This window comes from Cotesia glomerata, linkage group LG7 (genome assembly GCF_020080835.1).
Source record: "Cotesia glomerata isolate CgM1 linkage group LG7, MPM_Cglom_v2.3, whole genome shotgun sequence".
Lineage (NCBI taxonomy): Eukaryota > Metazoa > Arthropoda > Insecta > Hymenoptera > Braconidae > Cotesia > Cotesia glomerata.
Genome location: NC_058164.1, coordinates 19,993,065 through 20,020,637, shown reverse-complemented (window position 1 = coordinate 20,020,637; position 27,573 = coordinate 19,993,065). Strand labels below are relative to the sequence as shown.

Here is a 27,573-nt window from a genome sequence, read left to right as displayed (position 1 = left end):
TTCTTTTAATCTTTGACAAATCTCTATAGATTTTTCGTCGAGAAAACTCACCATTCATAAACAATTAATCTGTAATCATCTTACGTAAGATACTGTATTTAAATTTATCGTGAGATAGATATTAATCACATGGTAAAAGTATTAAAAAACGTCATCTTCCCACTAACTTTTTTCCTCAATCGTGTCGTATACTTTTCTTTTTATTTGCGGAATTCTATCCTGATATTATATAAATTTTCGTATGTTTACAATGACAATTAATAGCGCTCTTGAAGTATTGTTTTAAAACTGGTGTTTCATTTTTTTAATTTCGAAGTATGTAATGTGTTGCTTTGTTTTTCTTTCGATAATTATAAATTTATCTCGAATTCATATTAATGAAGGAAAAGAAGAAAAAAATATAAAAGACAAATGATAGATAGTCGAAGCGTCACGTCATGGGAAAAAAAATATATATAATTCCCTTTTCAGTTGTTCGTTAGCCGTTTCACAGCTTCGGCGAAAGAGAGCGGAAGTTAATGTGTGTAAGATTTTCACGGGGATTACTATTATAACATAATCTTATTCGCCGATATTAAAAAAAATATATGTGTACACACTTGTAATTATCTAATGAAATTTTTCCGTTCTGAAAATATTATTATTGAGTGAGATACTGTCAGAAAAAATTAAAAAAAAAAAAAATAAGTTCGCACCGAAGAAAAACCTACATGATTAAAAAAAATTAGGAAAACGGTTGACCCTGAAGGCCATCCCTGCAACTTCCCGCTAATTCAATACCTGGAATCGAGCTCAAAAATACAGTTTATGTGTTGTTTTGAACTCTCCGAGCTCAAACAGATAACATTTCTATGCTTTTGAGCTCTTCGAGCTTAGAAGTCTAATAAAAGTTTGATAAAACACTATTTTTTGAGTTTTCAAACCGCAATAACTTTTGAATGAATGAACCGATTTTTACGCGGTTGGCGGCATTCGACGCAGTTTTTTAAGCCTTTTAAAAAACCTCTAAGTTTAAATTGATCAAACTAGAAATTTCGGAGTAATTCCGAAAAAACACTTTTTTGGGTTTTCTTTCCTGCACAATATCTCTCGAATGAATCAACCGATTTTGACCGGATTAGCGGCGATCGGTGTGGTTTTTCAAGGTTAAGAGCTGATTAGTTTTGGGAGCTGATCGATAAAGCCGTTCGAAAGTTATTCCAAAAAAACCACTTTTGAAAAAAATTTTTTTTTACAGTTTTTTTTAGATTTCTCGAAATCTATCGGTCCGAATCAGTCCAAATTATCATATTCAAAATCTAAGTTTGGACAAGCCCTTTCGAATGGCGCCAACCGCGATCGAATCGGTCGAGCCATTCGAAAGTTGTGAGAGGTTTACATACTTACATACATACATACATACATACACACACACACACACACACACACACACACACACACACACACACACACACACACACACACACACACACACACACACACACACACACACACACACACACACACACACACACACACACACACACACATACAATCGCGTGCATTAATTCGGGTAGGTTTGTATGTTTACAGTTTTTTTGCCACTTCTAAATTTGGCCGTTTCTAAACTCTAATCTTTGAAATCTGTAAATTTAGCCATTTGTAAATTTAGCGAAACGTAAAAAACGATATCACTAAAATGATAAAAATATAAATAATTTCAAAGATAATTCATGCCTATGATAAAATTCGACAAAAGAAAAAAAGTCCATGTAAAAAAAATAAAATTCCTAAATAAAGCCGTTTGTAAAATCAGCGAGTTAAAAACTTGGAATTATTAAAATAACGCTAGCTTTAAAATAGCCGAATTAAAAAAAAAAGAATGATTGAAATTCTTTCAAATTAAAATGTAAACAGTTGAAAAAAAGAAATATTTAAAAAAATGAAATTAAAAAATTAGAAAATAATAAATTTAGCCGATTGAAAACCTCGCCACGTGAATTTAGCCGATTCTAAATTTGGAAATTAATAAAATTAGCTGATTCTAAACTTGGAAATTAATAAAATTAGCCGTTTGTAAACCTCAGGATTCTAAAAATTAGCCGTTTCTAAACCTTGCGATCATAAAAATTATCATTCATAATCTTCATAATTTATTAAATAATTCTATTATTATTATTATATGAGAGGTTTCCACTTATATACTATCCCATCATGACATCTTTGGAACCATTAACCCTTGAGACTTGAAATTTGAGAGGAATATTCCTTTTGCCGAGTACAGGTCAGCTAAGAAACTAATTTTAAAACATTTAAGTAATAATTTCGCCAAATTTTAATCCTATAGCAGCTATAGAATAAAAGTTATTATTTTTTTGAACTAAACAAAATATTCCTTTGAGAAGGAATATTCCTCCCAAATTTCAAGTCTCAAGGCTTGATGGTTCCAGAGATATCTTGATGAGTCAGTATATAGGTGGAAACCTCTCATACAATAATAATAATAATAATAATAATAATAATAATAATAATAATAATAATATTGTTTAATAAATTATGAGGTTCATAAATGATATAATTTTTATGATCGCAAGGTTTAGAAACGGCTAGTTTTTAGAATCCTGAGATTTACAAACGGCTACCCGACCAGAAATTTAAGTTCGGCGGTAGTTCGTTTCGAATTAGGCATGCCGAATTCCAAGTTCGCGCCGAATCAGGAAGGCAAAGTTGGCCCACGTCCCGGAAGTAACGCAGTCGCGAGTTTGGGCCTAACTTGGCTTCCGACTTAGGCGGTGGTTTGGAAATCACACTTGCTGGTGACTATCCAAGCCTCATTCGATCCGAATTTGGCTACCTAACTAGGCAGCAATTCAGAAACTAAATTCGCACGGAAGAATCCAAATTGAATCCTTTTTTTGTTTTTAGCTATTGTTATTATAAAGCAAAAATTAATAATAATGAATGCTTATTTTTTTTTAATTTACTTTTTAAATTTTAAATATAAATATCGACTTTAGGACAAAATTTTTTAAATATTAAGTAAATAAAAAAAATTTTTTTTTTTTTATTTAGTATTATTTTTTTTTATATTTTCGGTCATTTTTTTTCGCTTTTTAGGGTTTTTCTTACTATGAAGTTTTTTTTGATTGGTCAATTTTATGGGTCAAGGGGGAAGGAAATGATGAAGTTAGATACATTAGTCACACACAACACTTAAATTTACCTCACACTCGCCTTAAGAATAATTATTAATTATTAAAAATTTTACATGTTGAACGCGAGACTCGAACACTGTACCTGACGCACGAGAGCCCTATACCATACCGCGACGCTACGCCGATGATGAGCGACCTCTTGCCTCAAGATACTTATAAGCCCGACACTTCGGCAAACATTCGGTTACCGTTGCAACGATCGAGTTAGGAATTCCGATATTATACCTAAGTGAGGACTTGCCACAGACTTACCTAGTCAAGTTTCATTTTGATAGAGCAAGCTTCAGAATACCTTTAGTTACTGTTCGGTAAGCTTTTGGTTACCGTTATCTCGTATCAATTTGGCAATTCATGGCGTACCGAACTTAGGCATTGCCACAGGTTTGCCTAAATGGGCCCGAGCTTGGTGAATCGAACTTTGGTAAGCCTCTTTGGTTGCCGTTATTTCATAACAGTTTGGCAATCCATGACATACCGAACTTAAGCATTTCCACAGTTTTGCCTAAAGAAGCTCGATCGTGGTATGCCAAGTTTTGGTAAACCTTTGGTTACCGTTATTTCATAACAGTTTGGCAGCCCATGACATGCCGAACTTAGGTATTGCCACAGGTTTGCCTAAGTAAGCCCGAGCTTGGTGAACCAAACTTCGGTAAGCCTTTAGTTACCATTATTTCGTACTAATTAGGCAATCCATGACATGCCGAACTTAGGTATTGCCACAGGTTTGCCTAAGTGAGCCCGAGCTTGGTGAACCAAACTTCGGTAAACCTTTGGTTACCGTTATTTCGTACTAATTAGGCAATCCATGATATGCCAAACTTAGGCAATGCCAAACTATTACGAGATTACATCGAATGTGGAATTCTTTTGGCATACCAATATTCGGCTTGCCTAATTTAAAACAAATAAGATCCGAATTGGGCTAGCCTAAGTTCGGAAAGCCAACTTCGCCCCGAACTAATTTTTCGGCATGCCTCACTAAAATTCTAGTCGGGTATTTATTAATTTCCAAGTTTAGAATCGGCTAAATTCACGTAGCGAGGTTTTCAATCGGCTAAATTTATTATTTTCCAATTTTTTAATTTCATTTTTTTAAATATTTCTTTTTTTCAACTGTTTACATTTTAATTTGAAAGAATTTTAATCATTCTTTTTTTTAATTCGGCTATTTTAAAACTAGCGTTATTTTAATAATTCCAAGTTTTTAACTCGCTGATTTTACAAACGGCTTTATTTAGGAATTTTATTTTTTTTTACATGGACGTTTTTTCTTTTGTCAAATTTTATTACATGCATAAATTATCTTTGAAATTATTTATATTTTTCTCATTTTAGTGATATTGTTTTTTACGTTTCGCTAAATTTATAAACGGCTAAATTTACAGATTTCAAAGTTTAGAATTTAGAAACGGCCAAATTTAGAAGTGGCAAAAAAAATGTAATCATAGAAACCTACCCGAATTAATGCACGCGATTGTACATACATACATACAGACATAGTGACACCCTCGCGGGGATAGTCAGGGAAGCTTCCTGTGACCTTCAAACGTCGAGATCTGATGAAAACTCGATTTTTGTAAAGCGGGGTAAAACCAATAACTTCCCGATTTTTGAAAATCTGAGATTTTCTTAGCAGGAAGTTAAAAAGTATTTATTTGACATTTCACTCTTGTTTCAAAATTTTCACTTTTCTTGATTTACAAAATTAACTCGCGAATTAATAAATTAAAATTTGAGGATAAGTAGAAAGTTTGGACGAAGAATGTTACCCTAACAATAAGATTGGTTCAAGATATTACGACTTGTTTTAGGAATAAAGTAGAAAATTAAAATTCTTAGATTTCGGCTACTTTCTACCCGAAAAAAAAATTTTTTATAAGATTTCATGAAAATTTACCATCGAAATTTGATAAATTTTTATAAAGCTTCATAGTATCGTAAAATTTTATAAAATTATTTAAAATTTCATACAAATTCAAGAAATTTCATGCAATAAAATTATTATCAAGACCCGAAAGATTTATTGTCATAAAATTTTATATATTTTTATAAAATATAATTTTATATAATTCAATGAATTTTTATAAAATTTTATCAGACCATTTTTCGTATTAAATTTCATGAAATTTTATAAAAAAATTTTAGAAAATGTTGAAATTAAAATTTTATTATTTTTTTTCAGATATTCTTCTTATTGTAAATAAAGAAACTAGTTCTTGAACCGAAAATATAAAGTTCTTAGAAGAAAACGGATTCACTCTTAATTGAAGAAAATTTTTCTTGAGTAACAAACTTAATTTTATCGATCGGAATTAATATACCCTCAAATTAAAGTACTGTAGCAAAGTACATTAAAGCAAAATACAATAATGTAAACTTAAAAATCCCAAATTTCTCAACAATCTCATTTAAGAATTCTTTCATCATAACTGCGATTGGTCTTTGGCGCGATCTACCAACTGACATCATAAATGCACTGAATCTTGAAACCTTCAAAATTAAAGCTTTAGAATTTTTCCAAAATCTGGAGTTAAAAAATTTAACGTTTTAGAAAACTATTGATTCATAAAAATTAATCAAACTGACATAAGAATTAGTTTCATTACCTAACTGATTTGAAAATACTTGTAACTAAATTGATTCACAAATTGCTACTATGTAAAAACGATCAAGATCTCTTAGTTTTCATAACTTCTTTTGTATTTTCTAATATTTATATTATCTTTTTACTATTATATAATGATGTAAAACTTTTCATATTGTTACTTTATGTAAATTTTGTCATTTGCTATTTGGTTCTAGTCTTGGCATTTAAATAAATAAAAATAAATAAATCGACAATAATTTTCGATTGAAGATTTTAGTCTTTTACATTAAGATGAAATCAAGGCGAGAAATTTTTTGATTAAAACTAACAATAATCTTAAGAATAAGTTTGTTCTTGGATCAAGATTATTTCTTCTGAATCAAGACAGATTTTCTATCAGTTTATTTTTCGCTAGACCAAATCACAACTTTTTTTCTCAGCATTTTCATTCAAATCAGTTAATTTATTGAGAGAATATAGTATGAATAACAAATTAGTTTACATACCTACAAATAATTATAAAAAAATATTCAAAACAGTTTTGTAGGAATTAAAAACACTGAGATCTGATTGAAAACTAAATTTTTTATTTTAAAGATTCTTCAAATTCCAATAACAGTATTTTCATAGTCCAACGCACTTTCCTAAGAAAAAAAATTTTATTTTAATTTTCCTAAAACGATAAACTATTTAATAATTTCGAAATATTACATCAGGATAATTTCTTTTGGCACCTAAAAGAAGAAATAATTAATCACCTAGGGACCATGGAACTCGGCAGTCTACAACCTCTCCAACATAACAAAAAAATATGTTTCTGCTGTTAACAAAGAAAAAAATATTAAGGCCATTGTCATAGCATGGAACCACATTAAGAAAATGATTTCTGTATTTATATACATTTATCTTAAAATAAATGCTTGGCTTTATTACTTTTTCTTTAAAATTTAAGTTCTGTAACTATTATATAAATTCAAGTTGATTAGTGCTCTTCTTTTATGTCCTTCAGCAAATAATTCCCAATGAAACACGAAATAACAAAACAGAAAAATAATTGCTAAGACAATTTGTGGACAGTTGTCGTGTCGATGTTGCAAAAGTAATCAACGAAATGCCGCGTTTTATGCGAATGTGCGGGTGACAATCAAACCGATGCGGTGTGTTATTAACTGAGGACCAAGTGGGTACACGAAGATCATAATGATGAAAACCGCAACAATAAGGATTATCTTCACAGCTATAAAAATGTTTGGCTATTAGATTTTTTTTACCACAGATAAGGCTCAACAAAAAACTAATAAAATTTTTCAGTCGCACATATATTTAAAAAAAGTAATATAATTCTTTGATTGGCGATTAATTTCTGTGAAATATGAAATATGAAACGTTTTTATTCATTGATTAAAACTTTTGCCTTCTGCTATTAAAGAAGATCTGGCAATTAATATAATAATATATTTTTAATTATATATATAACAAAAGCCATCAAGTGTGAAGTAACCAATGTAAAGGAAATTACTCGAGACATTCTTCCTATCTCATTACACTCCCGACATGATGTAACTTGCTACTTCTGCTGAATAAATCTTATATATTGCCATAAATAATATTTATACCAAGCTTCCTGGTTGTAGTACAGATGTAAAGATAAATACTCTGTATTTATCAATGAAACGGATTCAATTTAACATTTTCTCTATAAACTATTCTATATTCTATACACAAATAGAAGTACTGACTTGACTCAAAAGAAAACATTTTAAACTAAAAAATTTCACTATTTTGAATCATGCAACTAATTTTTTGAGCTGAGAAATTTTTCCTGAAATCTCATACTTTCTACTTATGCAATTCATCAAAAATAAATTATTTGAGAAAAAAAATTCTTAAGGTAGTACTACCGTTACCACAAGAGTCAAATCCCAAAACCTAACCTTATTTGATTAACGTAGTAGATTTCCCTATACTAAATCACGTTGGAGAAAGAGAGACAAAGATAAATTTTGAATGTTTTTTTATTAATAAATATTCTCATATTCTTGGAAACCATACTGATTGTTATTAAATATGTTCTAAATGTTCATTTCTCTCGTTGTCTTAATTTTTATAAGAATCTGAACGTCTAGTTTTGTGAAATAATATAAAGTCTGTGATTCTCCATAAGGATCAATGGTAAAAGCAAAAATATGTAAATATTAATATCTTTTTTTCAGGACTTGCCAGGCTTCCAAAAATTTTACTGCTTAATTATGATATTATAAAGTACCAATATGCCAAATTTCATTAAATTCTGAACGTCAATTCTAAAACCGGTAGTACTACCTTAAGTCAACTTTTCAATTAAAAAAAGTTTTTCACGAACTAAAAAAATTGAATAACAAATTTTTATTTTTAGTTGCTGTATTTTTAAAGATTTCAACAAAAGCTTTAATAAAATTTATAAAAATAACAACTTACAGGTAATTTTGTCTTTTTTTATACTTTAATATATTTATGTCTATTAATTACGTAGTACGTATATATTTATGTCTATTAATTACGTACAGTCGTCGTCATTGATTTGTAACGGTTGGCAATGATTAGAGTAAAATAAAAAATTCTCAATTTGGACATCTCTCACTAAAAATTTCAATTAATAATATATTTGGAAAATAAAAAAAATAAACGAAACTGTGAAGAAAATTTACATAAAATAAATAATTGTAAGCTCAGACAAATATAATTATAGAACTTTAACCAAAGAAAAAGTACTATGCATAGAGATAATTAAAAATAAAAAATTCCTTTATTGTAAATCACCAGAGAAATAATTTGGATATTCAAACATATACAAATGAAATATTTCAAATAAATTTGATATTTCAATTGAAAGAAAATCAATGAAATATCAGTCTCCTAATAATTACAGTCTTAAAAATAAACAATATCAAATACCTATAGCTAAATATAAATAAGACATTTACTAAAATATTAGATCATATCATTATACAAAATAAAAATTGAAAAGGCCTAAAATTAGAAAATAGTCCATCAAAGCAAGTTAAATTTTTTTTAAATGGAAATATAAACAGAAGAAACAAAGGAAATTAAAAAATAATGACAAACCTAAATTCAGACAATTCGAATAAAAGACATCAAGGTTATTTGACATATACACAAATGAACAACTCTGAATATAGAAAAGCTTTACAAATGAACATCTCTAATTATGGACAAGAAAATTCGGAAATCTCTCAATATGGACATCTTTCATTAAAGAAAACAAAAAAAAAATACAATATTTATAAGTTAAAAAATTAAAAAATAAGTAATCGTTCAAAAAAACACGCTTTAACATAAAACCAAACTAAAAAGTAGGAATTTAATTTTTTTTGGATAATTCAAAATTAAGTTAAAGTGATTAATAAAAAAAAAAAATCATTTTTATGCAAATAAATGAAGGGATCAGATAAAAACAATCATTAAAGGGTAATAAACTCTGCACTAAGACATCTTCTTCGGAGAACTTTACTGAAAAATTAATTTTTATTAATCATAGGTAATGTACGATTTTTTAATTTTTAGGTACATTTTTTAGAAATCTATCTATTGAACTGATCTTTATAAATTTTATCATAGTATCACTTTAGTAGTCAAGAAAGAAAAGTTTGACATAAATAACCCTCGTCATTGACTCTAGTCATCAGTGATGAACGCTGCATCGACCGCGTGCTCTTACGACCTGGACAATTTGAACGACGACGAGATGGCGGGCGACTCGTCACAATCATCAAATTCAGCGCATCATCAAAACGGATCATCGTGTAGCGGCGCAATGACAATTACAACCGCGAAATTAGCCGCAAATCTGGCACGTGCCAGATAAAAAATTGTACATTACCTATGATTAATAAAAATTAATTTTTCAGAGTAAAGTTCTCCGAAGAAGTTGTCTTGGTGCAGAGTTTATTACCCTTGAATAATTGTTTTTATCTGATCCCCACACTTATTTACATAAAAATGATTTTTAACTTGCTGCTAAGAAAATCTCAGATTTTCAAAAATCGGGAAGTTATTAGTTTTACCCCGTTTTACAAAAATCGAGTTTTCATCAGATCTCGACGTTTGAAGGTCACAGGAAGCTTCCCTGACTATCCCCGCGAGGGTGTCAATATGTCTGTCTGTATGTATGCATGTGTGTGTGTGTGTGTGTGTGTGTGTGTGTGTGTGTGTGTGTGTGTGTGTGTGTGTATGTATGTAAGTATGTAAACCTCTCATAACTTTTGAATGGCTTGACCGATTCGATCGCGGTTAGCGCCATTCGAAAGGGCTTGTCCAAACTTAGATTTTGGATATAATTTGGACTGATTCGGACCGATAGATTTCGAGAAATCTGAAAAAAACTGTAAAAAAAAATTTTTCAAAAGTGGTTTTTTTGGAATAACTTTTGAACGGCTTTATCGATCAACTACAAAAACTAATCAGCTCTTAACCTTGAAAAACCACGTCGATCGCCGCTAATCCCGAAGAGCTCAAAAGCACAGAAATGTTATCTGTTTGAGCTCGGAGAGCTCAAAACAACACATAACCTGTATTTTTGAGCTCGAAGAGCGCACAAAAACGGCATAAGTGCAATTTTAAGCATCCAGGTATGGAAGTAGCGGGAAGTTGCAGGGATGGCCTACAGGGTGTTTTCGTTAATGAGAGATGTCCATATTAAGAGATTTCCGAATTTTCTTGTCCATAATTAGAGATGTTCATTTGTAAAGCTTTTCTATATTCAAAGTTGTTCATTTATGTATATGTCAAATAACCTTGATGTCTTTTATTCGAATTGTCTGAATTTAGGTTTGTCATTATTTTTTAATTTCCTTTGTTTCTTCTGTTTATATTTCCATTTTAAAAAAATTTAAATTGTTTTGATGGACTATTTTCTAATTTTAGGCCTTTTCAATTTTAATTTTGTATAATGATATGATCTAATATTTTAGTAAATGTCTTTATATTTAGCTATAGGTATTTGATATTGTTTATTTTTAAGACTGTAATTATTAGGAAACTGATATTTCATTGATTTTAAACGTCGAGTTAAAACGTTTTGTTATAACAGAAATGAATTTTTCTGTTAAATTGTACTCAAATTCTGTGAAAACTTTATACATTATTTTCTCGAAACTATAATTTTCGAGATACGTCGTTTTGTCATAACAGGGCAGAGCTTCGAAAAGCAATTAATAAATTTATATTTAACTTAATGAAAGAAAAATCATTTTGAAAAAACTATGGAGTAAAACACTTAACAAAACACTCAAAATTGGATAGATTTCTTCTCATAAAGTAGGTGTATCGTAAACTATACTCTTTTCAAAATTTTGGATTGGTTTAGCTTGTTTATAATAATAACTTCATAATCATACTAGACCAATTTTGTGTTGAATACATCAATTAAAAATTAAATTGTAATTATAATTTTATTTTAGTGTTTTGAAAATAAGGATTGCTGTTCCGATAATTGTACATCACTTGTGTCTAACAATATAAGTATTTGTACAAAAAATCTAAAAGAAAATTTTATTCTGAAAAGTAGGATTAAAAGACATTCATGTTCTTCTGGCGGACAAGTAGTAAGTACATTTTGATAAATTTATAGTTATAGTAGAAAATAACTTTAGAACAATCTCAAATCCAGCTTTCATTAAATATAATTTCATTAAAGTAGGCATAATTTTATATAGTCAGATCTAAACTTTTTCTGGAAAGCTATCGATATCATTAGGTACTTTACAGAAAGCTAATATTAATAATTCAGGATGGGATTGGAACTAAAAGAATGTAAGTCTCTATTATTTGTTGGACAACATTCTATCTGCGATAATTTGACAGTTACTACGTAATTCATCAATGATAGACTCAGCATAGGTAGATCCATAATGGCAAGTCCCTGAATAAAAAAAAGTATTGAGACAAAGAAAAAAGTATTGAAAAGTATTGGATTGACTAGAAAACCAATACTTTTCAATACTTTTTTTTTATCAGGGGTAGCAAAGAAAAAAAAATTAATAGAAACTTGTCGAAATTTTTTTGTAAAACATCAATTAAAATTTTTCAGGAGAAAATGGTTTTTAAAAAGTAATTTTTGTAGTTATAATCGCTCAGTTCCCACTCTTTTCCGTCTTGTTGAATTGTTATAAGCAATAAAATCTCAACCAATATTTTTTTGATAGTATATTTTTATCAAACAAATGTTTCTGAAGCTAAATGCACTATCCGAAAAAGTTTTCTAGTATTAAAAGATTAGATTTCTTATTACTATCCAAATAACAATAACTAAAATTCTTAATTTTATTTAAATTAATTTTTTTTTCTTTTTTATTAGTGTTTAAGTAACAGCGGTTGTTGTTCCAAACTTTGTATTCAAGCAAGTTACTTTCTAATGGGTTATTGTTTCGGATCACATCAAAATTATTAATACTATGAAGAAGATTCCAAACACCATGTGCTAGTTGTACTATTGAAATAACTTATAATAAAAGATGAATGACAAAAAAAAAATTTTAAATCACATATTTCCTCAAACAACATGCACACAGCGATTCTACTGTTGTTATAACTATAAACTGTAATTTAAGCAGTTATTAAACAAACTTTATACACTATAATCTTGAAAATGGAAATAAAAATTTTCACTTATTTCTTCAATAATTTTTTTTCTTTTTTTTTTCAATTATTGGCAAGATTATTTCGAATTTGAGCAGTTTATTCTTAAAAGTTATTTATAAAATTTTTAAATGTTTTGTTGCTTATTATCATAAATTAATTTTTCCTCTGAATTAAATTCTAAAAAAATATTAGAATCTAAATTTTTTACTTTTTGCTGGACCAATTAAAAATTTTCAAAAAACGAATTTGAATTTTTCATCTGACTATCACCTCAATAGAACGTGCATGGGGAGCTTTTTATAATTTTTCAACAGATTGACCGATTAAGATGCGGTTTGTGAAATTTATATAATATAGATTTTGAGAAATAACATGATAAAAAAAAAATAAATTAAAAAAAATGATCTCAAAATATTAATCATGGTATCTAAAATATTTCTTCATGCCATCACTAAAAACCAATAAATATTTAAACAGTTCTAGTTCCTTAATTGATTAATGTTTTAGAAAACATAATTCACATTTATCATCATTTATGTTTTTGTCTTTTACTTTGACCACAATTAAAATTGATATAAGTATTCAAATTTTATGATATTGAAATTAAGAGACGTGATAATTTTTTTATTTACATGTAACTTTTATCATTAATCTGGTATTTTTTTATTTTTAGGTAGAATTCTTTAGAAATCTAGTTATTGTAGCCGGTCTTATGTCGTAATTTTAAGAAAATTTTGTCATAATATGTTTTATTTCGTCGAGTTATACTGAAAAATATCATTGGCTCAAAAGTATGTGATCTAACGCGTTATATCAGCAGAATTGCGTCAGCAGGATTGTGTTTGAAAATTTTTTTCATTTAAACAAAATTTTCAATTCTGTCAATTTATGAAAATAATTTTCCGGATGTAAAAGAAAGATAAAATCTATTAAACTTATCTTGAAGTTCACCTATTTACCATCAATTTAAGTTACTAGAAAATCAAACGCGCTTTGCGCGTTTCCGTTGAAATGTTTATTATCGACAATTTAATTAATCAATTCTTTACAAATTCAACTCATTAATATTTAACCGTTGTCATGGTACCCGTTGCCTTAGTAATCGTTGCTATGGTAAATGTTGTCATAGTAACCGTTGCCATGGTGATAGTTGCTATGGTAATCGTTATCATAGCAACGGTTACTATGACAATGGCTACCATAGTAACCGTTGCGATGACAATGGCTACCATGGTAACCATTGTCATAGTAACCGTTTCTATAGTAACCATTGTCATAGTAACTGTTGCTATGGTAACCATTGGCAAAGTGGTCACCATAGCAACGAAAAGCGACAACAATGAAAACGTCACATCAACTTTTTAATAAAGAATTAATTAATTAATTACACCGGCACACAAAAAAAAAAGTTGTCAGTACTTTTGACCGGACCTACTTATCTTTATGTATTTTGACGCGCTGAATCCGAATCTGAAGTCAGTTTTGCCCGTACACCCTCAAAATTTTGAGTAAAATCCAAAAAACCCAAAAAAGGAAAACGATTTTATCAAGACTTAAGTGAAATGAAGTGTAGGTATCGAGGAAATTAGAATGTCAACATGATGTCAGATTTTTGCTGGATGCTAACAAGAGAAACACCAGAAGAGAACAGAAAACGTAAAAGGAACCCACTGCGTAGGTCATTTAAAGATGAAAAAATTCGATACAAACGAACGATAGTCTGAAATTCGAAAATATGGTTTCGTACCTTCTCCTTACATGCTATTTTTTAAAGATTTTACAATTTTCTCAAATTTTCAATTCTAAGATCATATTCCATCTTTGAAAATGCACCCAAGTCATTAACAATCGTGTTTAATAGATTTTTTTCTCATATTTATAACTGTAATTTTCCCGATTTTTTTGGTTTTTTGAGATTTTTTAAAAATTTTTAAATGTTAAAGGAACAAGATTTCAGATTCAAATTCAGTGAAACAAAGGACATAAAAATCATACTCAATCTGAATCAAAAAAATTTTTTTTATCTCGATAATTTCAATTTTTCATGATTCATTGCAATTTTTTGGGGTTTTTTGCTATTTTTTCAAATTTTGACGGCTCAACGGGCTAATTAACGTTCAGATTCAGATTCAGTGAATTGAAATACATAAAAATTATACTAAATCTGGGTCCAGAATATTTAATTCATCGCTGTGACTGCAGTTTTTCGCAATTTTTTGCCTTTTTTTTGGATTTTTTGGATTTTACTCAAAATTTTGAGGGTGTACGGGCAAAACTGACTTCAGATTCAGATTCTGCGCGTCAAAATACATCAAAATAGATAGGTCCGGTCAAAAGTACTGACAACTTTTTTTTTGTGTGCCGGTGTTATTTAATTTTTTTAATTAATTTCTCGATTTTGAAAATTTGAAAAAATTTTTTAATGAATGTATTTTGGGCCTTCTTCCTTAAATGATCAAGACGTAAAAGATATCTCAAATCTATCAATTCTATGTTAAAATTCATATAATTATCTTCAATTTGAGCTATTATTTTTTTGTTTTTTTTTTTTTTTTTTTTTTTTCAATTTATTTTGTAGTTCGATAAATTAAAAATAAATTAATTTTTGGCTTTTATCGTCAAATAATTTTCATGTATTATAAATCTTATTTTGTAGCAATTAGATTTGTTTTTCATCAATACTCATCCCAAAAATCTACAATCCATGTCGGGTGTGGGGCCGAATAGCGCTTTTTTATTTTTTACTAAAAAGTGAAATTTAAAAAATCAATTGTCAAATATAAAAAATCTTCATTGTGATACTCTGATGTCAAATTTTTTAACAATAACGAAGAAATCTACTATTTTACTTTTTACACTAGTGTCACCATCTGCGAGAAAGTGAAAAAGATAGTTGAACGGTTAAGTGGGGTCATCTGAGTGATCCGAACGGAAATGTAGCCGTTGTAATAATTGTAAAGGGATTCAAAAAGTAACTTGCTTTCTTACAAGTTATATACATTTACCCTGATAGCCACAGTTTCAGACCAACCAAGTTGGTGTCAGATAGTTGCCACCAACTTAGCGATAACTTGCGGTCAACTTCCGAATTTGTAACTGTTGGCGCCAAGTTAGCTACAAGTTTCTGAGAAAAAAGAGACCAATCTACTGCCGCAATATGTCGCCAATTTTCTTGAGAAACTTATCGTCAACTTGGTGTGAAAAAGTTTCAGAGCAACTTTTGCCGACAACTTGGTGACAACTTGGTGAACAAGTTGACACCAACCGAGTTACTTTCCAAGAGTTGCCGCCAAGTTGGTGACAAGTTGCGGCAGTAGATTCCCTGATAGCCACAGTTTCAGACCAACCAAGTTGGTGTCAGATAGTTGCCACCAACTTAGCGACAACTTGCGGTCAACTTTCGAATTTGTAACTGTTGGCGCCAAGTTGGCTACAAGTTTCTGAGAAAAAAGAGACCAATCTACTGCCGCAATATGTCGCCAAATTTCTTGAGAAACTTATCGTCAACTTGGTGTGAAAAAGTTTCAGAGCAACTTTTGCCGACAACTTGGTGACAACTTGGTGAACAAGTTGACACCAACCGAGTTACTTTCCAAGAGTTGCCGCCAAGTTGGTGACAAGTTGCGGCAGTAGATTGACAGAAATTTGCGGCCAACTTGGCTATCAGGGTTGACAGAAAGTTGCGGCCAACTTGGCTATCAGGGGAGATGGTAAAGTTAGTATGAAATCTTTGGCCCACTCGAGTGGTACGGAAGATTTCATACTAACTTTACCATCTCTCTATACCTCTACGTGTAAAAGACGCAATTTCGAAAATTAATTACTTAAAAACGGTGCGGTCAATTGATCTGAAATTTTGGTAGTGAATTATTAATTTATTTATCTTTCGATAAAAAAAATTTTATAATTTTCTGTTGAAATGCCTATCACGCTACAACTACCTTAAATTTTTCCACAAATATGGTATTTAAATGTTTTAATGTGTGTATTTTATTACATAGGATTTACTATTATTTGACCTCTATTTAGTGTTATGTATGAAGTGTTAAATGTATATAACTTGTTAGAAAGCAAGTTACTTTTTGAATCCCTTTACAATTATTACATTGGCTACATTTTCGTTCGGATCACTCAGATGACCCCCGGTTAAGCTCAGGCGGAAAACTAAGAAAACTATGGATTCATAAGAAAACACATACAAAATTAATTATCACGTAATTAAAAACTTTATGATGTTTGTTTGTCTAGCGAATTTATATATTAAAACGATTATATTTATATTTATCTTGCTACAGCTGTAATTTCTCACCTCCAAAAATTGAATATTTTTAAGGAAGTCCTTTCGCTCCAGTTGAGTCATAACAACTGTAGTAGTAAATTTTCAATAAATTAAAATACAAAACCCATAAAAATTCCTAAAATTAAAAAATAAATAGTATATGAGGCATTAATCGTTGAAATTTTTAAAATTAAAAAAAAAAATAGTTAAATACAAAAATTAATTTGACTGTTGTAAATCAGCTGTTAGTAACCTGTTCGTGATTTGGCAACGCTTTATTTCGGTTGTTTACATTTTTATTTGCACAATATAACCTTAACCGTGTTTAACTTTTTGCAGTCAGTGTAAATAAATAAATTAATTAAAAATGTTTAGTCACAAAACCATAACATTCTAATGTCTCATGGCAGGAATGCTAGTATTTTTTAATTATTGTTTTATTTTTCAATTATGAATTATGAAAATTTGTTAACAATAAATTAACTAATAAGTATGCATGAAAAACATAAGCGCGTTAAAGTTTAGTTTGAATTTATTGAATGGTCTGAAGCTCGCGCGCTACGCAACGTTGCCAAATCTTTTGACTCCATTTTATTGTAGGTAACTTGAGAATTTTTTGTGATTTTTAAATATTAATTTCTCAATAAATATCTCGGTAACTGATATATTTTATTGCAAAAAAAGAAACCTGAATATTTCGAAAATCTGATTTTTAGTTTTTTTTTACTTCATCTAATCCATGACTGATAGTATAATTCGAGAAATACTGCAAACGTCTAATTTTCTCGTAAGACTCTGAACAAATACTAACATTTAAAAATTTTATTTTTTCAAAAATTTGTCCGGTAAAGTATAATTTAAACCTCACTATAAGATAAATAAGGACCTTAACTATTAGAAAAAAATTAAATTTACTCATAATCTAATATTTTTTATTTTACATTGGCGGCGAAAGGACCCCCTTAAGATATAAATTGAATAATAATGGAATGAACAAATTCCTAGTGGCGACGAGGCGCTATCAGTTTCGGGTTTGCCATCAGAGGCATGACCGAGGCGACCAGACCGCTAAAAATCGGAAAACGGAGAGGCCTCTATTTCAAGTCGAACTCACATATCGATAGACATCCTCTCGATGAATATCGATTCAAGTATTTTTGGCAGCTCGAAAGTTAAAATGGCGGAGTTACGACGATAAGAATGTTATTAGTCATTCATTTATGAACGACTGCGGGACTAAATGTCAGGTGATTTCGTGACAAGATTGTTTTTAAATATTTTATAACGATAATTATTCATAATTATTTAACATCCCTTATTTTTTAAATTTACAAGTAACGATTAAATTATTCCTTTAAAATAAATTATTAAAATGGGGATATTCTCAACTTCATCGCCCTTTGACGCTGATGTCGGTAAGTAATACAACTTTTTTATTTCATCATTTGATGATTCTTTATTTGTTTATTATTTTTTAATAATTATTATTTTTATTCATTATTATCAATTATTATTCATACCGAAACTAAAGAATGGAAAAATTTTTTTTGTAACTTTTCCATGACCTCGTACGAATTGACAAAAATGTCACTTTAATACTTAGATGATACTCATTAAAATTAATTTCATTGCTTATCAATTACTAGTAAGTGACATTTCGTAATAAAACCATGATTAAATTCTTTTATAGTGATAGTACGCTATATTACAATAATAATAAAAATAATAATAATAATAATGAATTGATTACATTTATAATACTTTTTTATTTATTTTAAAGACAAAGCAACCAATGAAAATAATACAACAGAAGACTGGGGTCAAATAATGGAAATATGTGATGCTGTTGGGAATTCATCGCAAAAAGCTAAGGATTGTTTGAGATCAATTGTTAGAAGATTAAATGCACTAGATCCGCATATTGTAATACAAGCTATTACTGTTAGTATTTTATTTCTTTTTTCAATAAAAATTCATTTTAACTGGCTATTATTTTTAACAGTAGAAATCTAAATAATTCTTGAAGCAGCAGATGATACTGAAAATAATAGACATCTAACAATTTTTAATATTTTCTTAACAAGTAAATTATTGCAAAAAAAATTGGACGTCTATTAATACCTGATAAATCCACGCTTCGTAAATGTAAAGGCCTTTATATTCATGCTGCGTAGATTTATCAGGATTTTTTTAGGTGTGAATAGACACTTCTAAAAAAATTTGACGAAATTTTCTTCAATTTTTATTTATCAGATCAAACAGACACTTGATTATTTTTTGGTTTTATTTAAAAAGTAAATTAGTATTAAGATAATTTTTTAAAAATTATATTAATTTTTCAAAATTTTCAATTTGTAAAATTTCTTTGTGATCATTTAATTGTTGAAAAAAAAATCATAAAAATTATCAAATGTCTGTTAATTGCAATTGAATAAATTCGACTATTTTTTATGAAAAAAAAAAAAAAATCTATTTTATTGGTCACGAATAATTTCTTTGCGATAACATGTATTTTATTAATAAAAACAAATTGACAGTTTTCTGCTATATCCAGTATCATATGTCAATATAGTGTTGGTAATGAAACTTAATATTTTGTTTCCAGCTTCTAGATGCGTGTTCCAGTAATTGTGGCAAAACTTTCCATTTGGAAATAGCATCAAGAGATTTTGAGAGTGAAATACGAAAATTATTGTTGCGGTCACAGCCAAAGATTATTGAAAAATTGAAAGTTTTAATAAAAAAATGGGCCGAAGGTGATTTTAAGACCGACCCGCAACTTAATCTCATTCCGACTTTATATAATAAATTAAAAAGTGAAGGTCATGATTTTTCTTCGTTATCTGAGATGGTAAATAATTTACTTTTATTAAATACAATACATAAAGATATTTTTTTAATATTAATACTATTTGTTTTTAATTTCTTTTTGAAGCCAAAACACTCGAGTGCTTCAGCATCTTCAGCTGCTTCAAAAGAAGATCAAGATCTTGCCAAAGGTACAAAATAATTGAATATAATTTTAATAAAATAACTAATTATTATTATTTTTCAGCTATCGAGATGTCTTTAAAAGAAAACAAACAACATTCTTCCGCGTCTCATAGCTCACCAGCATCCAGTAAATTGGCAAGTCTTTACCCTAGCGTTAATTTAGCTTCAAATTCGAGCCCTCCTGAGCGTCGAAAAGTACGTGCTCTATATGACTTTGAAGCTGCCGAGGACAATGAACTCAGTTTCATTGCCGGAGATATAAGTAAGTTCATTCTATTGTTATTTAAAATAAATTAATCGATATTTTTATTGTTTTTCAGATACAAAAATTAAAATCAAAACTTTAATTTAGTCGTACTAGTATTAAATAATTAATAAACTATATCAAATTTCTGCTTCAGTACACATACTAGATGATTCGGATGCGAATTGGTGGAAAGGAGCAAAAGGAAAAATGGAAGGTCTTTTTCCATCAAATTTTGTTATTGCTGATTTATCAGTTGAGCCTGATGACATCACAAGTAATTAATGAATTATTTTATAACTTTTAATTTTAAAACCACGAATCAAAAACAACAATTTTTTTCAGAATTAGAGCAAGGAACAAAAAAAGCTGTGCAATTTGCTGAAGAAGTTGAAGTTAAAATGCTAAAACGAGAACCTGAAATAGTAGAGGTTGATATTAATGAGACTAAAATTGATAGACTTTTACATCTTTTACATGAAGCCGACCCACAAAGCGACACAACTGATCCACCGGAGATGTTGGATCTTGAAGGTAAATTTATTGGTTCTGTTAATTAATTCAACGATAACTAATCACTGACATGAACCACTCATTTCTTTTGATTTAAATAGATTTTGAGTATAAATTGATTAAAGAAAAGTAATACAAATCTTCGGTGTTTTTATAGAATAAAATATTTTTTTTTTTAAAGTTAAATTTAGTATTATTGCAAAGGTCATAACCTGAATTTGTGCTTTTTAAAGGTTTCATATGGTTTTCAGCGATACTTACTTTATTATGATAACTTATCAGAGTAGTTCTAAATAGATTCGAATTTCACGTTAGATAAAATTTTTTAATTTCTTTTTGTTCATGTGAATGTAATTATATGTCAAGTAATACACATAATTAAGAGAATGAGATAATTTTATGACGAGCATATCTCTATTATCTAATGGGTTTCTATAATGAAATTTTGCATCATCAAAAAGGTCATAAAATTTATGTCTTTTCACAGTTTGATATTTTTTTCATTAATAATTAATTTATAATCTAAATAATTAAAATAACAAGGAAACTTTTGTGACGGATATATCGATACTGCTATTTTAATACGTCGTACCCTACAAAATTTGACATATTGACTTTTTTTGAAAAATAGAATCACAACAATATAACGCAAGTCATATTAAAAAATTTTAAGTCAAATTGTTTAATAACTCTTTTTAAATAAATATTTTCGTCCGTCGAATTCCATTTAATCAATTTTAAAAATGAACTGTTTTTACCGTTTGCTGTAAAATTTTCTAAATTTATGAGATACGACGTATTAGAATGACGGATCGACATTTTTGTTTTAAGAGAAATTTTTATAATTAAATTTGATATTTCCAAAAAGGTCTTAGCTTGAATTTGTGCCTTTTCACAATTTTATATATTTTTTGGTGATAGTAAATTTTTTATGGCAAATTTTTGGAGGAGTTTTGAATAGTTTGTTGGCTCTATAAATTTGTTCCGTTACATTTTCCATTAAATTATTGATAATTAATTCTGTGATAGCAATATTATTTTTTTAATTTATTTCCAAAGCACCCAAACTATGTACATTGTGTTAAAAAATATCATAAAATCATGAAGCCAAAGTTCTTTTATTTATAATTTCTTATTCTTGGCAGTCACATAGTGATTGCAGGTTGTTAATATAACTCAAGTTAAATACTTGAAATAAACTAAATTTTTTACTTACTTTCTTTATCAAAAAAAAATATTAGGTTTGATCGAATTTATAAATTCTCGAAAGATATTTTAATAATAATTTTATTTTATAGAGCAAGTAACTGCTATGGGTCCTCTAATAGATGCAGCTCTAGAAAAAGTTGACAGACGACATGCTCAGTTGACTCAATTAAGTTCTGACTTGGTTGATGCTCTCAATCTTTATCATACTCTAATGAGAGAGCCGACTATCACAACTCCATACAGTACACTTTCAAAAATGCCACCTCATATGAATGTTTATCCTTATCCAAATCAACCGCCTCAAGTAAGTAATAAAAATAATGGTACTGAATTTAACAATTTTTTAGATTTAAACAATTAAATTATAATAAAAAAAATTTAGTAAAAAAATTCCACGTTTAGAAATTTTAGAAAATTATAAGTGCGAATTTAAAAAAATTTTTGTTTTTATAATAATTAGTTTGTTATAAAAATTCCAAGAACTGTCAGATGGCTGTTAATTTTCTTATCATTAAAAATAACTTATAAAAAAAAAAAAACTTTGGACAGATATTTAATAAATTCATAACTAATGCTTATCTCCAGATGTATAATGGAATGATGCAACAGCAATCGAATTATAATCCCGTCCCTGGATTGCCCCCGGGAGCTTATCACCCTAATATGTCAGGCATGCCCCCTGAGTACATGAATCACAATATGGCTGGGATGCCGTTACCGCAACAGTATCACATGCCACCCTCTCCACATCAGCATCCACCACCGAGTGGACATCATCCTGGTCCCCCTGGTCCACCAGTTGGTGTTCCGCCGCATTCAGTAGTCACTCAGAATCATCATCCAGGTCACCCAGTAGCTGCTGCACGTCCAATTCAGCCTCCAGGCCCGCAATTAGTTCATCAACAAGCTCCACCGACTCAAACACTTCCTGTGGGTCATCAAGGACATCCTCAAACTCATACTCAAGGATCTACTTCAGGAACAGAACGAACGAGTCTACCGTATCAATCTCAGGGGTGAGGAAAAATCGAAATTTTTTTTTCGCATGTAACTTCTATCAATTTTGAGATTTGTATTTAAAAATTTTATATTAATCTTTTATTACTATTTTTGTTGAAAAATAATTTTTTATACTCGGATGAACAATAAATTAATCGTCTAATTATTGTCAATTGATGTTATTATTTTTTCTTCATTTTTTATTGGGTAAATTCTTAATTCGTTTTACAGTTTATTAAAGCTGTATAATTTGGCTGAATTTTACACTCATATTAAAATAATTTTAGTATAAGTTTATAAACTTTAAAATCGAGTAAATGTGATTTTTTCCTTGTTATCTCGTAATGAATTCGCTGAAAAAAATTAAGATACGAAAAAAAAAAATTTTTTTTCAGGAGGTCCAAGTTTTTAGTTTCAAGATTTTTTTATTGAAATATCCAATTCTAAATGAAGAAATAGCAAGTCAAAAAGATGTTTTCGAAAACTTAAATACATTTTTTACAAAAAAAAAAAATTTAGTAGATTTCATAAAAATCTAACTATTGTATTTATCCTCATGACGTAACTTTTCAAAAATTTTGCTATATTTCGACAACTCGACGAGCTGAGTCAAAAGATATATATGGTTCAAAAGTTTATATATGTATGTATATATAATATATAGACGATATTATGAAGATCAAGTTCAAATATGAGCTCAATCGGTCAATTAGTTTAAAAATTACAGCGTTTCAAAATTTTGAAAATTTCATACTCTCACTACTTCTCCTTCAAATAACTTTTGAACGCGTCGAGATATTCGATTTCTGTAAAATGCATCTGAAAGCTGAGAAATTAAGCTTCAATTTACATGTTGTTCTAAATCAAAAAATATCCATTTTAGGATCATTTTTAATAAATTTTACTTTTGCAGTCGTTTTATCCATAGAAATGAAATAAAATGAAATCTACTTCCATTTCGGATGCTGAATTGCCTTATTATCTTTTATATTAATTCAAAAAATAACTTTGTGTAAATAGTTTCTTAGAAATTTGATGACTTATTTATAAATCTTGATGAAGTGACTAACTTTGAAACCGAATTTTACAGCTTAATATTAAATAACCATAATAATCTCATAAATGATCATATTGATCCATCGAGGCGTTTTTTTTTTTTGTTTAAAAACGAATAAAAAGAACAAGTTTTACTTCTTAAATTTAATATTTTTAAATAATTCTCAACTTCGTAGAAAATTGAAATTCCTATTTTTAACAACTTCACCTATGAGATTTTTTATATTTTATTCAAAATTTTTTCCGTTAAAATTATAAAAAAAAAAATTTTTATACAAGAGTTCAAAATTAGGAACTTAAAATTTCAATTTAATTATTTTTCAAGTCTTAAAAACAAAATCTGGAAAACGGTTAACCCTGCAGGCCATCCCTGAAACTTCTCGCTATGTACAATGCTAGAACGCTCGAGCAATTATCGATTCTGAAGTGTTGAGCTCTTTCAGCTCAAAAACACAACTTTTGATCTTTTTCGAGCTCTTCGAACTCAAAAATCTAGTGGTTGTTGAAAACATACTTTTTTGAAAATTTTGAATCGTGATATATTGCGATTGAGTCAATCGTTTTTGATGGGGCTTGGAGCACTCGACGTGATTTTTTACGCACAAAAAAATTATTTTTTAACTACCAAACGATTCGACGTAAAATTTTGAGGTAATGTTAAAAGAAAACTTTTTTGGAATTTTTAAAAGTTAAATGTCTCACAAGTGAATTGACCAATTTTGACGAAATTGGCAGTGTTCGACGCATTTCTTCAAGCACTAATAGTTATTTCATTACATCAAAAACGACCCGGAATAAAATTTCGAAGTTATGTAAAAAAAACACTTTTTTCGATTTTTTTCATCAACGATATCTCACGAACGAATCAACCAATTTTGATCGGCCCAGCAGTCGCGGTGGCGATCGACGTGGATTTTTGATGTTAAGAGCTGATTAGTTTTTGGAATCGATCAGTTAAGTTAGTACTACCGTTACCACAAGATCTGAGCAAGGCCTCGTGACGTTGTCAAAATAATTTGGCAACGCAGGTAAGCTCAAAGATTCGGGGACTAGACTAGACAGAAGAACGAACGAGACTCTTGTAAGGGGGAATAAGTGTTATGGCTCAAACAGGTCTTACGGCTGCACCTCCCCGCATGGGCCCGCTGTCATTATATTACCGATCAGGCTAACGCAGTCGTTGAATGGGTTGATACAGTTAACTAAGTACGAAAACAGATTGACATTAAATTCAACTCAATTCACATCTGTCCTATGATAGCGTAAATGCTTGAGGACAGGGTTTTTCCTTGCCGGCAAACTTGGCTGTGTATTTCCTATGTGAGGGTAGGATAGATATACGTGCGTGTATAGCTCTTTTGAGCCCAGGAAACGGCCTCTTCGGAGGTAGGCGAAAACCTCGCCATATATTCTTCGTTACCACAAGAGTCAAATCCTAAAACCTAATCTTATTTGATTAACGCAGTAGATTTTCCGATACTAAATCACGTTGGAGAAAGAGAGACAGAGATAAATTTTAAATGTTTTTTATTAATAAATATTCTCATATTCTTGGAAACCATACTGATTGTTATTAAATATGTTCTAAATATTCTTTTCTCTCGTTGTCTTGATTTTTATAAGAATCTGAACATCCAGTTTTGTGAAATAAAATAAAGTCTGTGATTCTCCATAAGGATCAATAGTAAAAGCAAAAATATGTAGATATTAATGTCTTTTTTCAGGACTTGCCAGGCTTCCAAAAATTTTACTGCTTAATTATGATATTATAAAGTACCAATATGCCAAATTTCATTAAATTCTGAACGTCAATTCTAAAACCGGTAGCACTACCTTAAGCTGTTTAATAGTTATTCCAAAAAAACTATATTTGAAAAAAAAAATTTTCGTAGTTTTTTTTAGATTTCTTGGAATATACCGCTCCGAATCGTTCGATATTTTATTGAAAAGCTTAGTTTGGTTAAGTGCTTTTAAATCGCACTAACCGCGATCAAATCGGTCAAACCCACACACAATAACATATAGTGGCATCATCGGAAAAATGGTTAGAATCGCTTTCTAGGACTTCAAAACGTGGAGATCTGATGAAAACTCGATTTTCGAAAATCGGGGTGAAAACAATGACTTCCAAATTTTTGAAAATTTTCAATTTTCTTAGCGAGAAGTTAAAAAAGTATCTTTTCTAAAATGCATAACACTTGATTAGAACTGATATAGCAGTTTATTGAGTTAGCTTTATTTAATCGGTTGTTATTGGGTAATTATCTAATCTAAGTAAATCGGTTAATTCACCTCAGCCGATCAATCAGCTAATTAATTGACCAGATTAAAGTTTCAAATCAGCTAATTTATTCAATCTAAACTGTATAATGAATTTTAGAAAATAATTTTTAAGAAATAGCGCTCTAATTATGTTTTTTTATAATTAAAATTAGATATGCACCACAAGTTACGCAGATACCAGTACAATATGTTCCGCCAGAGATACAAGGAGTCCCATCAAATCAACAGCCACAATATGCTCCAACGAGTGGACAACGCATGATGTAAATTCTTTTCTTCTGCATCTGATTTATATAATTATAATTAAAAAAAGAAAATATGAATTTATCGATAAGTACATACATATATATATATATATATATATATATATATATATATATATATATATATATATATATATAAATGTATGAAAAAAAAGTTAATGACATTTTACTTTAACGAAAAAGTATATATACATTTTTTTAGTTTTGATTTATCTTATTGATTTAAATAATCAATTGCATTCCTTATGAACAAAAATGAAAAAAAAAAAAAAAACTATAAATTATTAAATTTAAGGGATAAACTGCTTAAAAGTAAATAAAATATTTTAGTTTTATATTATTAATTATTAATTATTAATTTTACATATAAAAATAAATTCATGAAGAAAAGTTGTTAAAATTATATTAAATACACGTATAAAAAAAAATAATAACAAATAAAAAGTGTTAAATTTTTATTAATTTGGTAGCTGACGAGTGTGATGATTAGATCGAATTTCATAAATTTAATAACTGAAAGCCATGTATTGTTTTTATTTAAATATAAATAAAAATTATTATTTAATATATGTATTGTAAATAAAAATATTTTCGTTTTCGGTTTTTAAAATTAATATTAAAAAATACTGACTAATAAATATTGCAAACTCATAATTTGTTTTACAGGTTTTGTAAAACTTTTTTTCTAATTACAATAAGAAATAACTATTGAAAACATGTTTATGAAATGTTTGAAATTTATAAATGTTTATTTCTTCTTACTTGATAAAAAATTACGTTGTATAAAAATAATTTATGCATATTATCGATTAAAAATAAATGATTAAATAATTTTTAATCTGTTCTTGTTAATTTATTTAAACACATTATTTAACCATACTCGATATCATAATCATAATTTCTGATTTTCGGTACAAGTGGATCGTACGATGAGATAGTGGCGGAAGTGACCTTCGATTTCCAAAAGCAACTAGTTTTACGATGTCGTTAACATTTGATCGTTTGTAAAAATATAAATAAATTTGTAATTTATTAACGATTCTTCAAACTTAATTTCTTAGAAATATATTGTTGAAAAGTAAACTTAAAATTTTTCAATATCAATCAAATAAACCAGCTATTTTATAAAAAATGGGTTTTTTAGTTTTAATTAATTACACTATCTGTGTATTGTGAAATGTTTTTTTTTTTTAATGTCTTCAAAAAAAGTTTATCAATTTCGTCAGTTAAAAAATTGAAAACATTTATTTCCCAGAAGAAAATATAAATTAATAAACATTTAGACGGTAGAATCAAAACTATCTATCTCTATA

General features: G+C 28.8%; 1 protein-coding gene and 1 long non-coding RNA gene across 2 annotated transcripts; both read left to right on the top strand.

The window, feature by feature from the left end:
• Positions 1-3,931: 3,931 nt before the first annotated feature.
• Positions 3,932-15,554, top strand: LOC123269256. The gene is made up of 4 exons (XR_006510364.1): positions 3,932-4,125; positions 4,777-4,780; positions 11,730-11,735; positions 15,542-15,554. It is a non-coding gene; the product is annotated as an uncharacterized LOC123269256 (long non-coding RNA).
• Positions 15,555-17,816: 2,262 nt separating this feature from the next.
• Positions 17,817-26,379, top strand: LOC123269157 (signal transducing adapter molecule 2). The gene is made up of 10 exons (XM_044734730.1): positions 17,817-18,114; positions 18,480-18,640; positions 19,305-19,550; positions 19,635-19,698; positions 19,755-19,955; positions 20,095-20,214; positions 20,283-20,471; positions 21,749-21,963; positions 22,245-22,675; positions 26,150-26,379. The coding sequence occupies exons 1-10, from the start codon at positions 18,072-18,074 to the stop codon at positions 26,262-26,264; spliced, it is 1,785 nt and encodes a 594-aa protein (XP_044590665.1). The 5' UTR covers positions 17,817-18,071; the 3' UTR covers positions 26,265-26,379.
• The last annotated feature ends 1,194 nt before the right edge of the window (positions 26,380-27,573 follow it).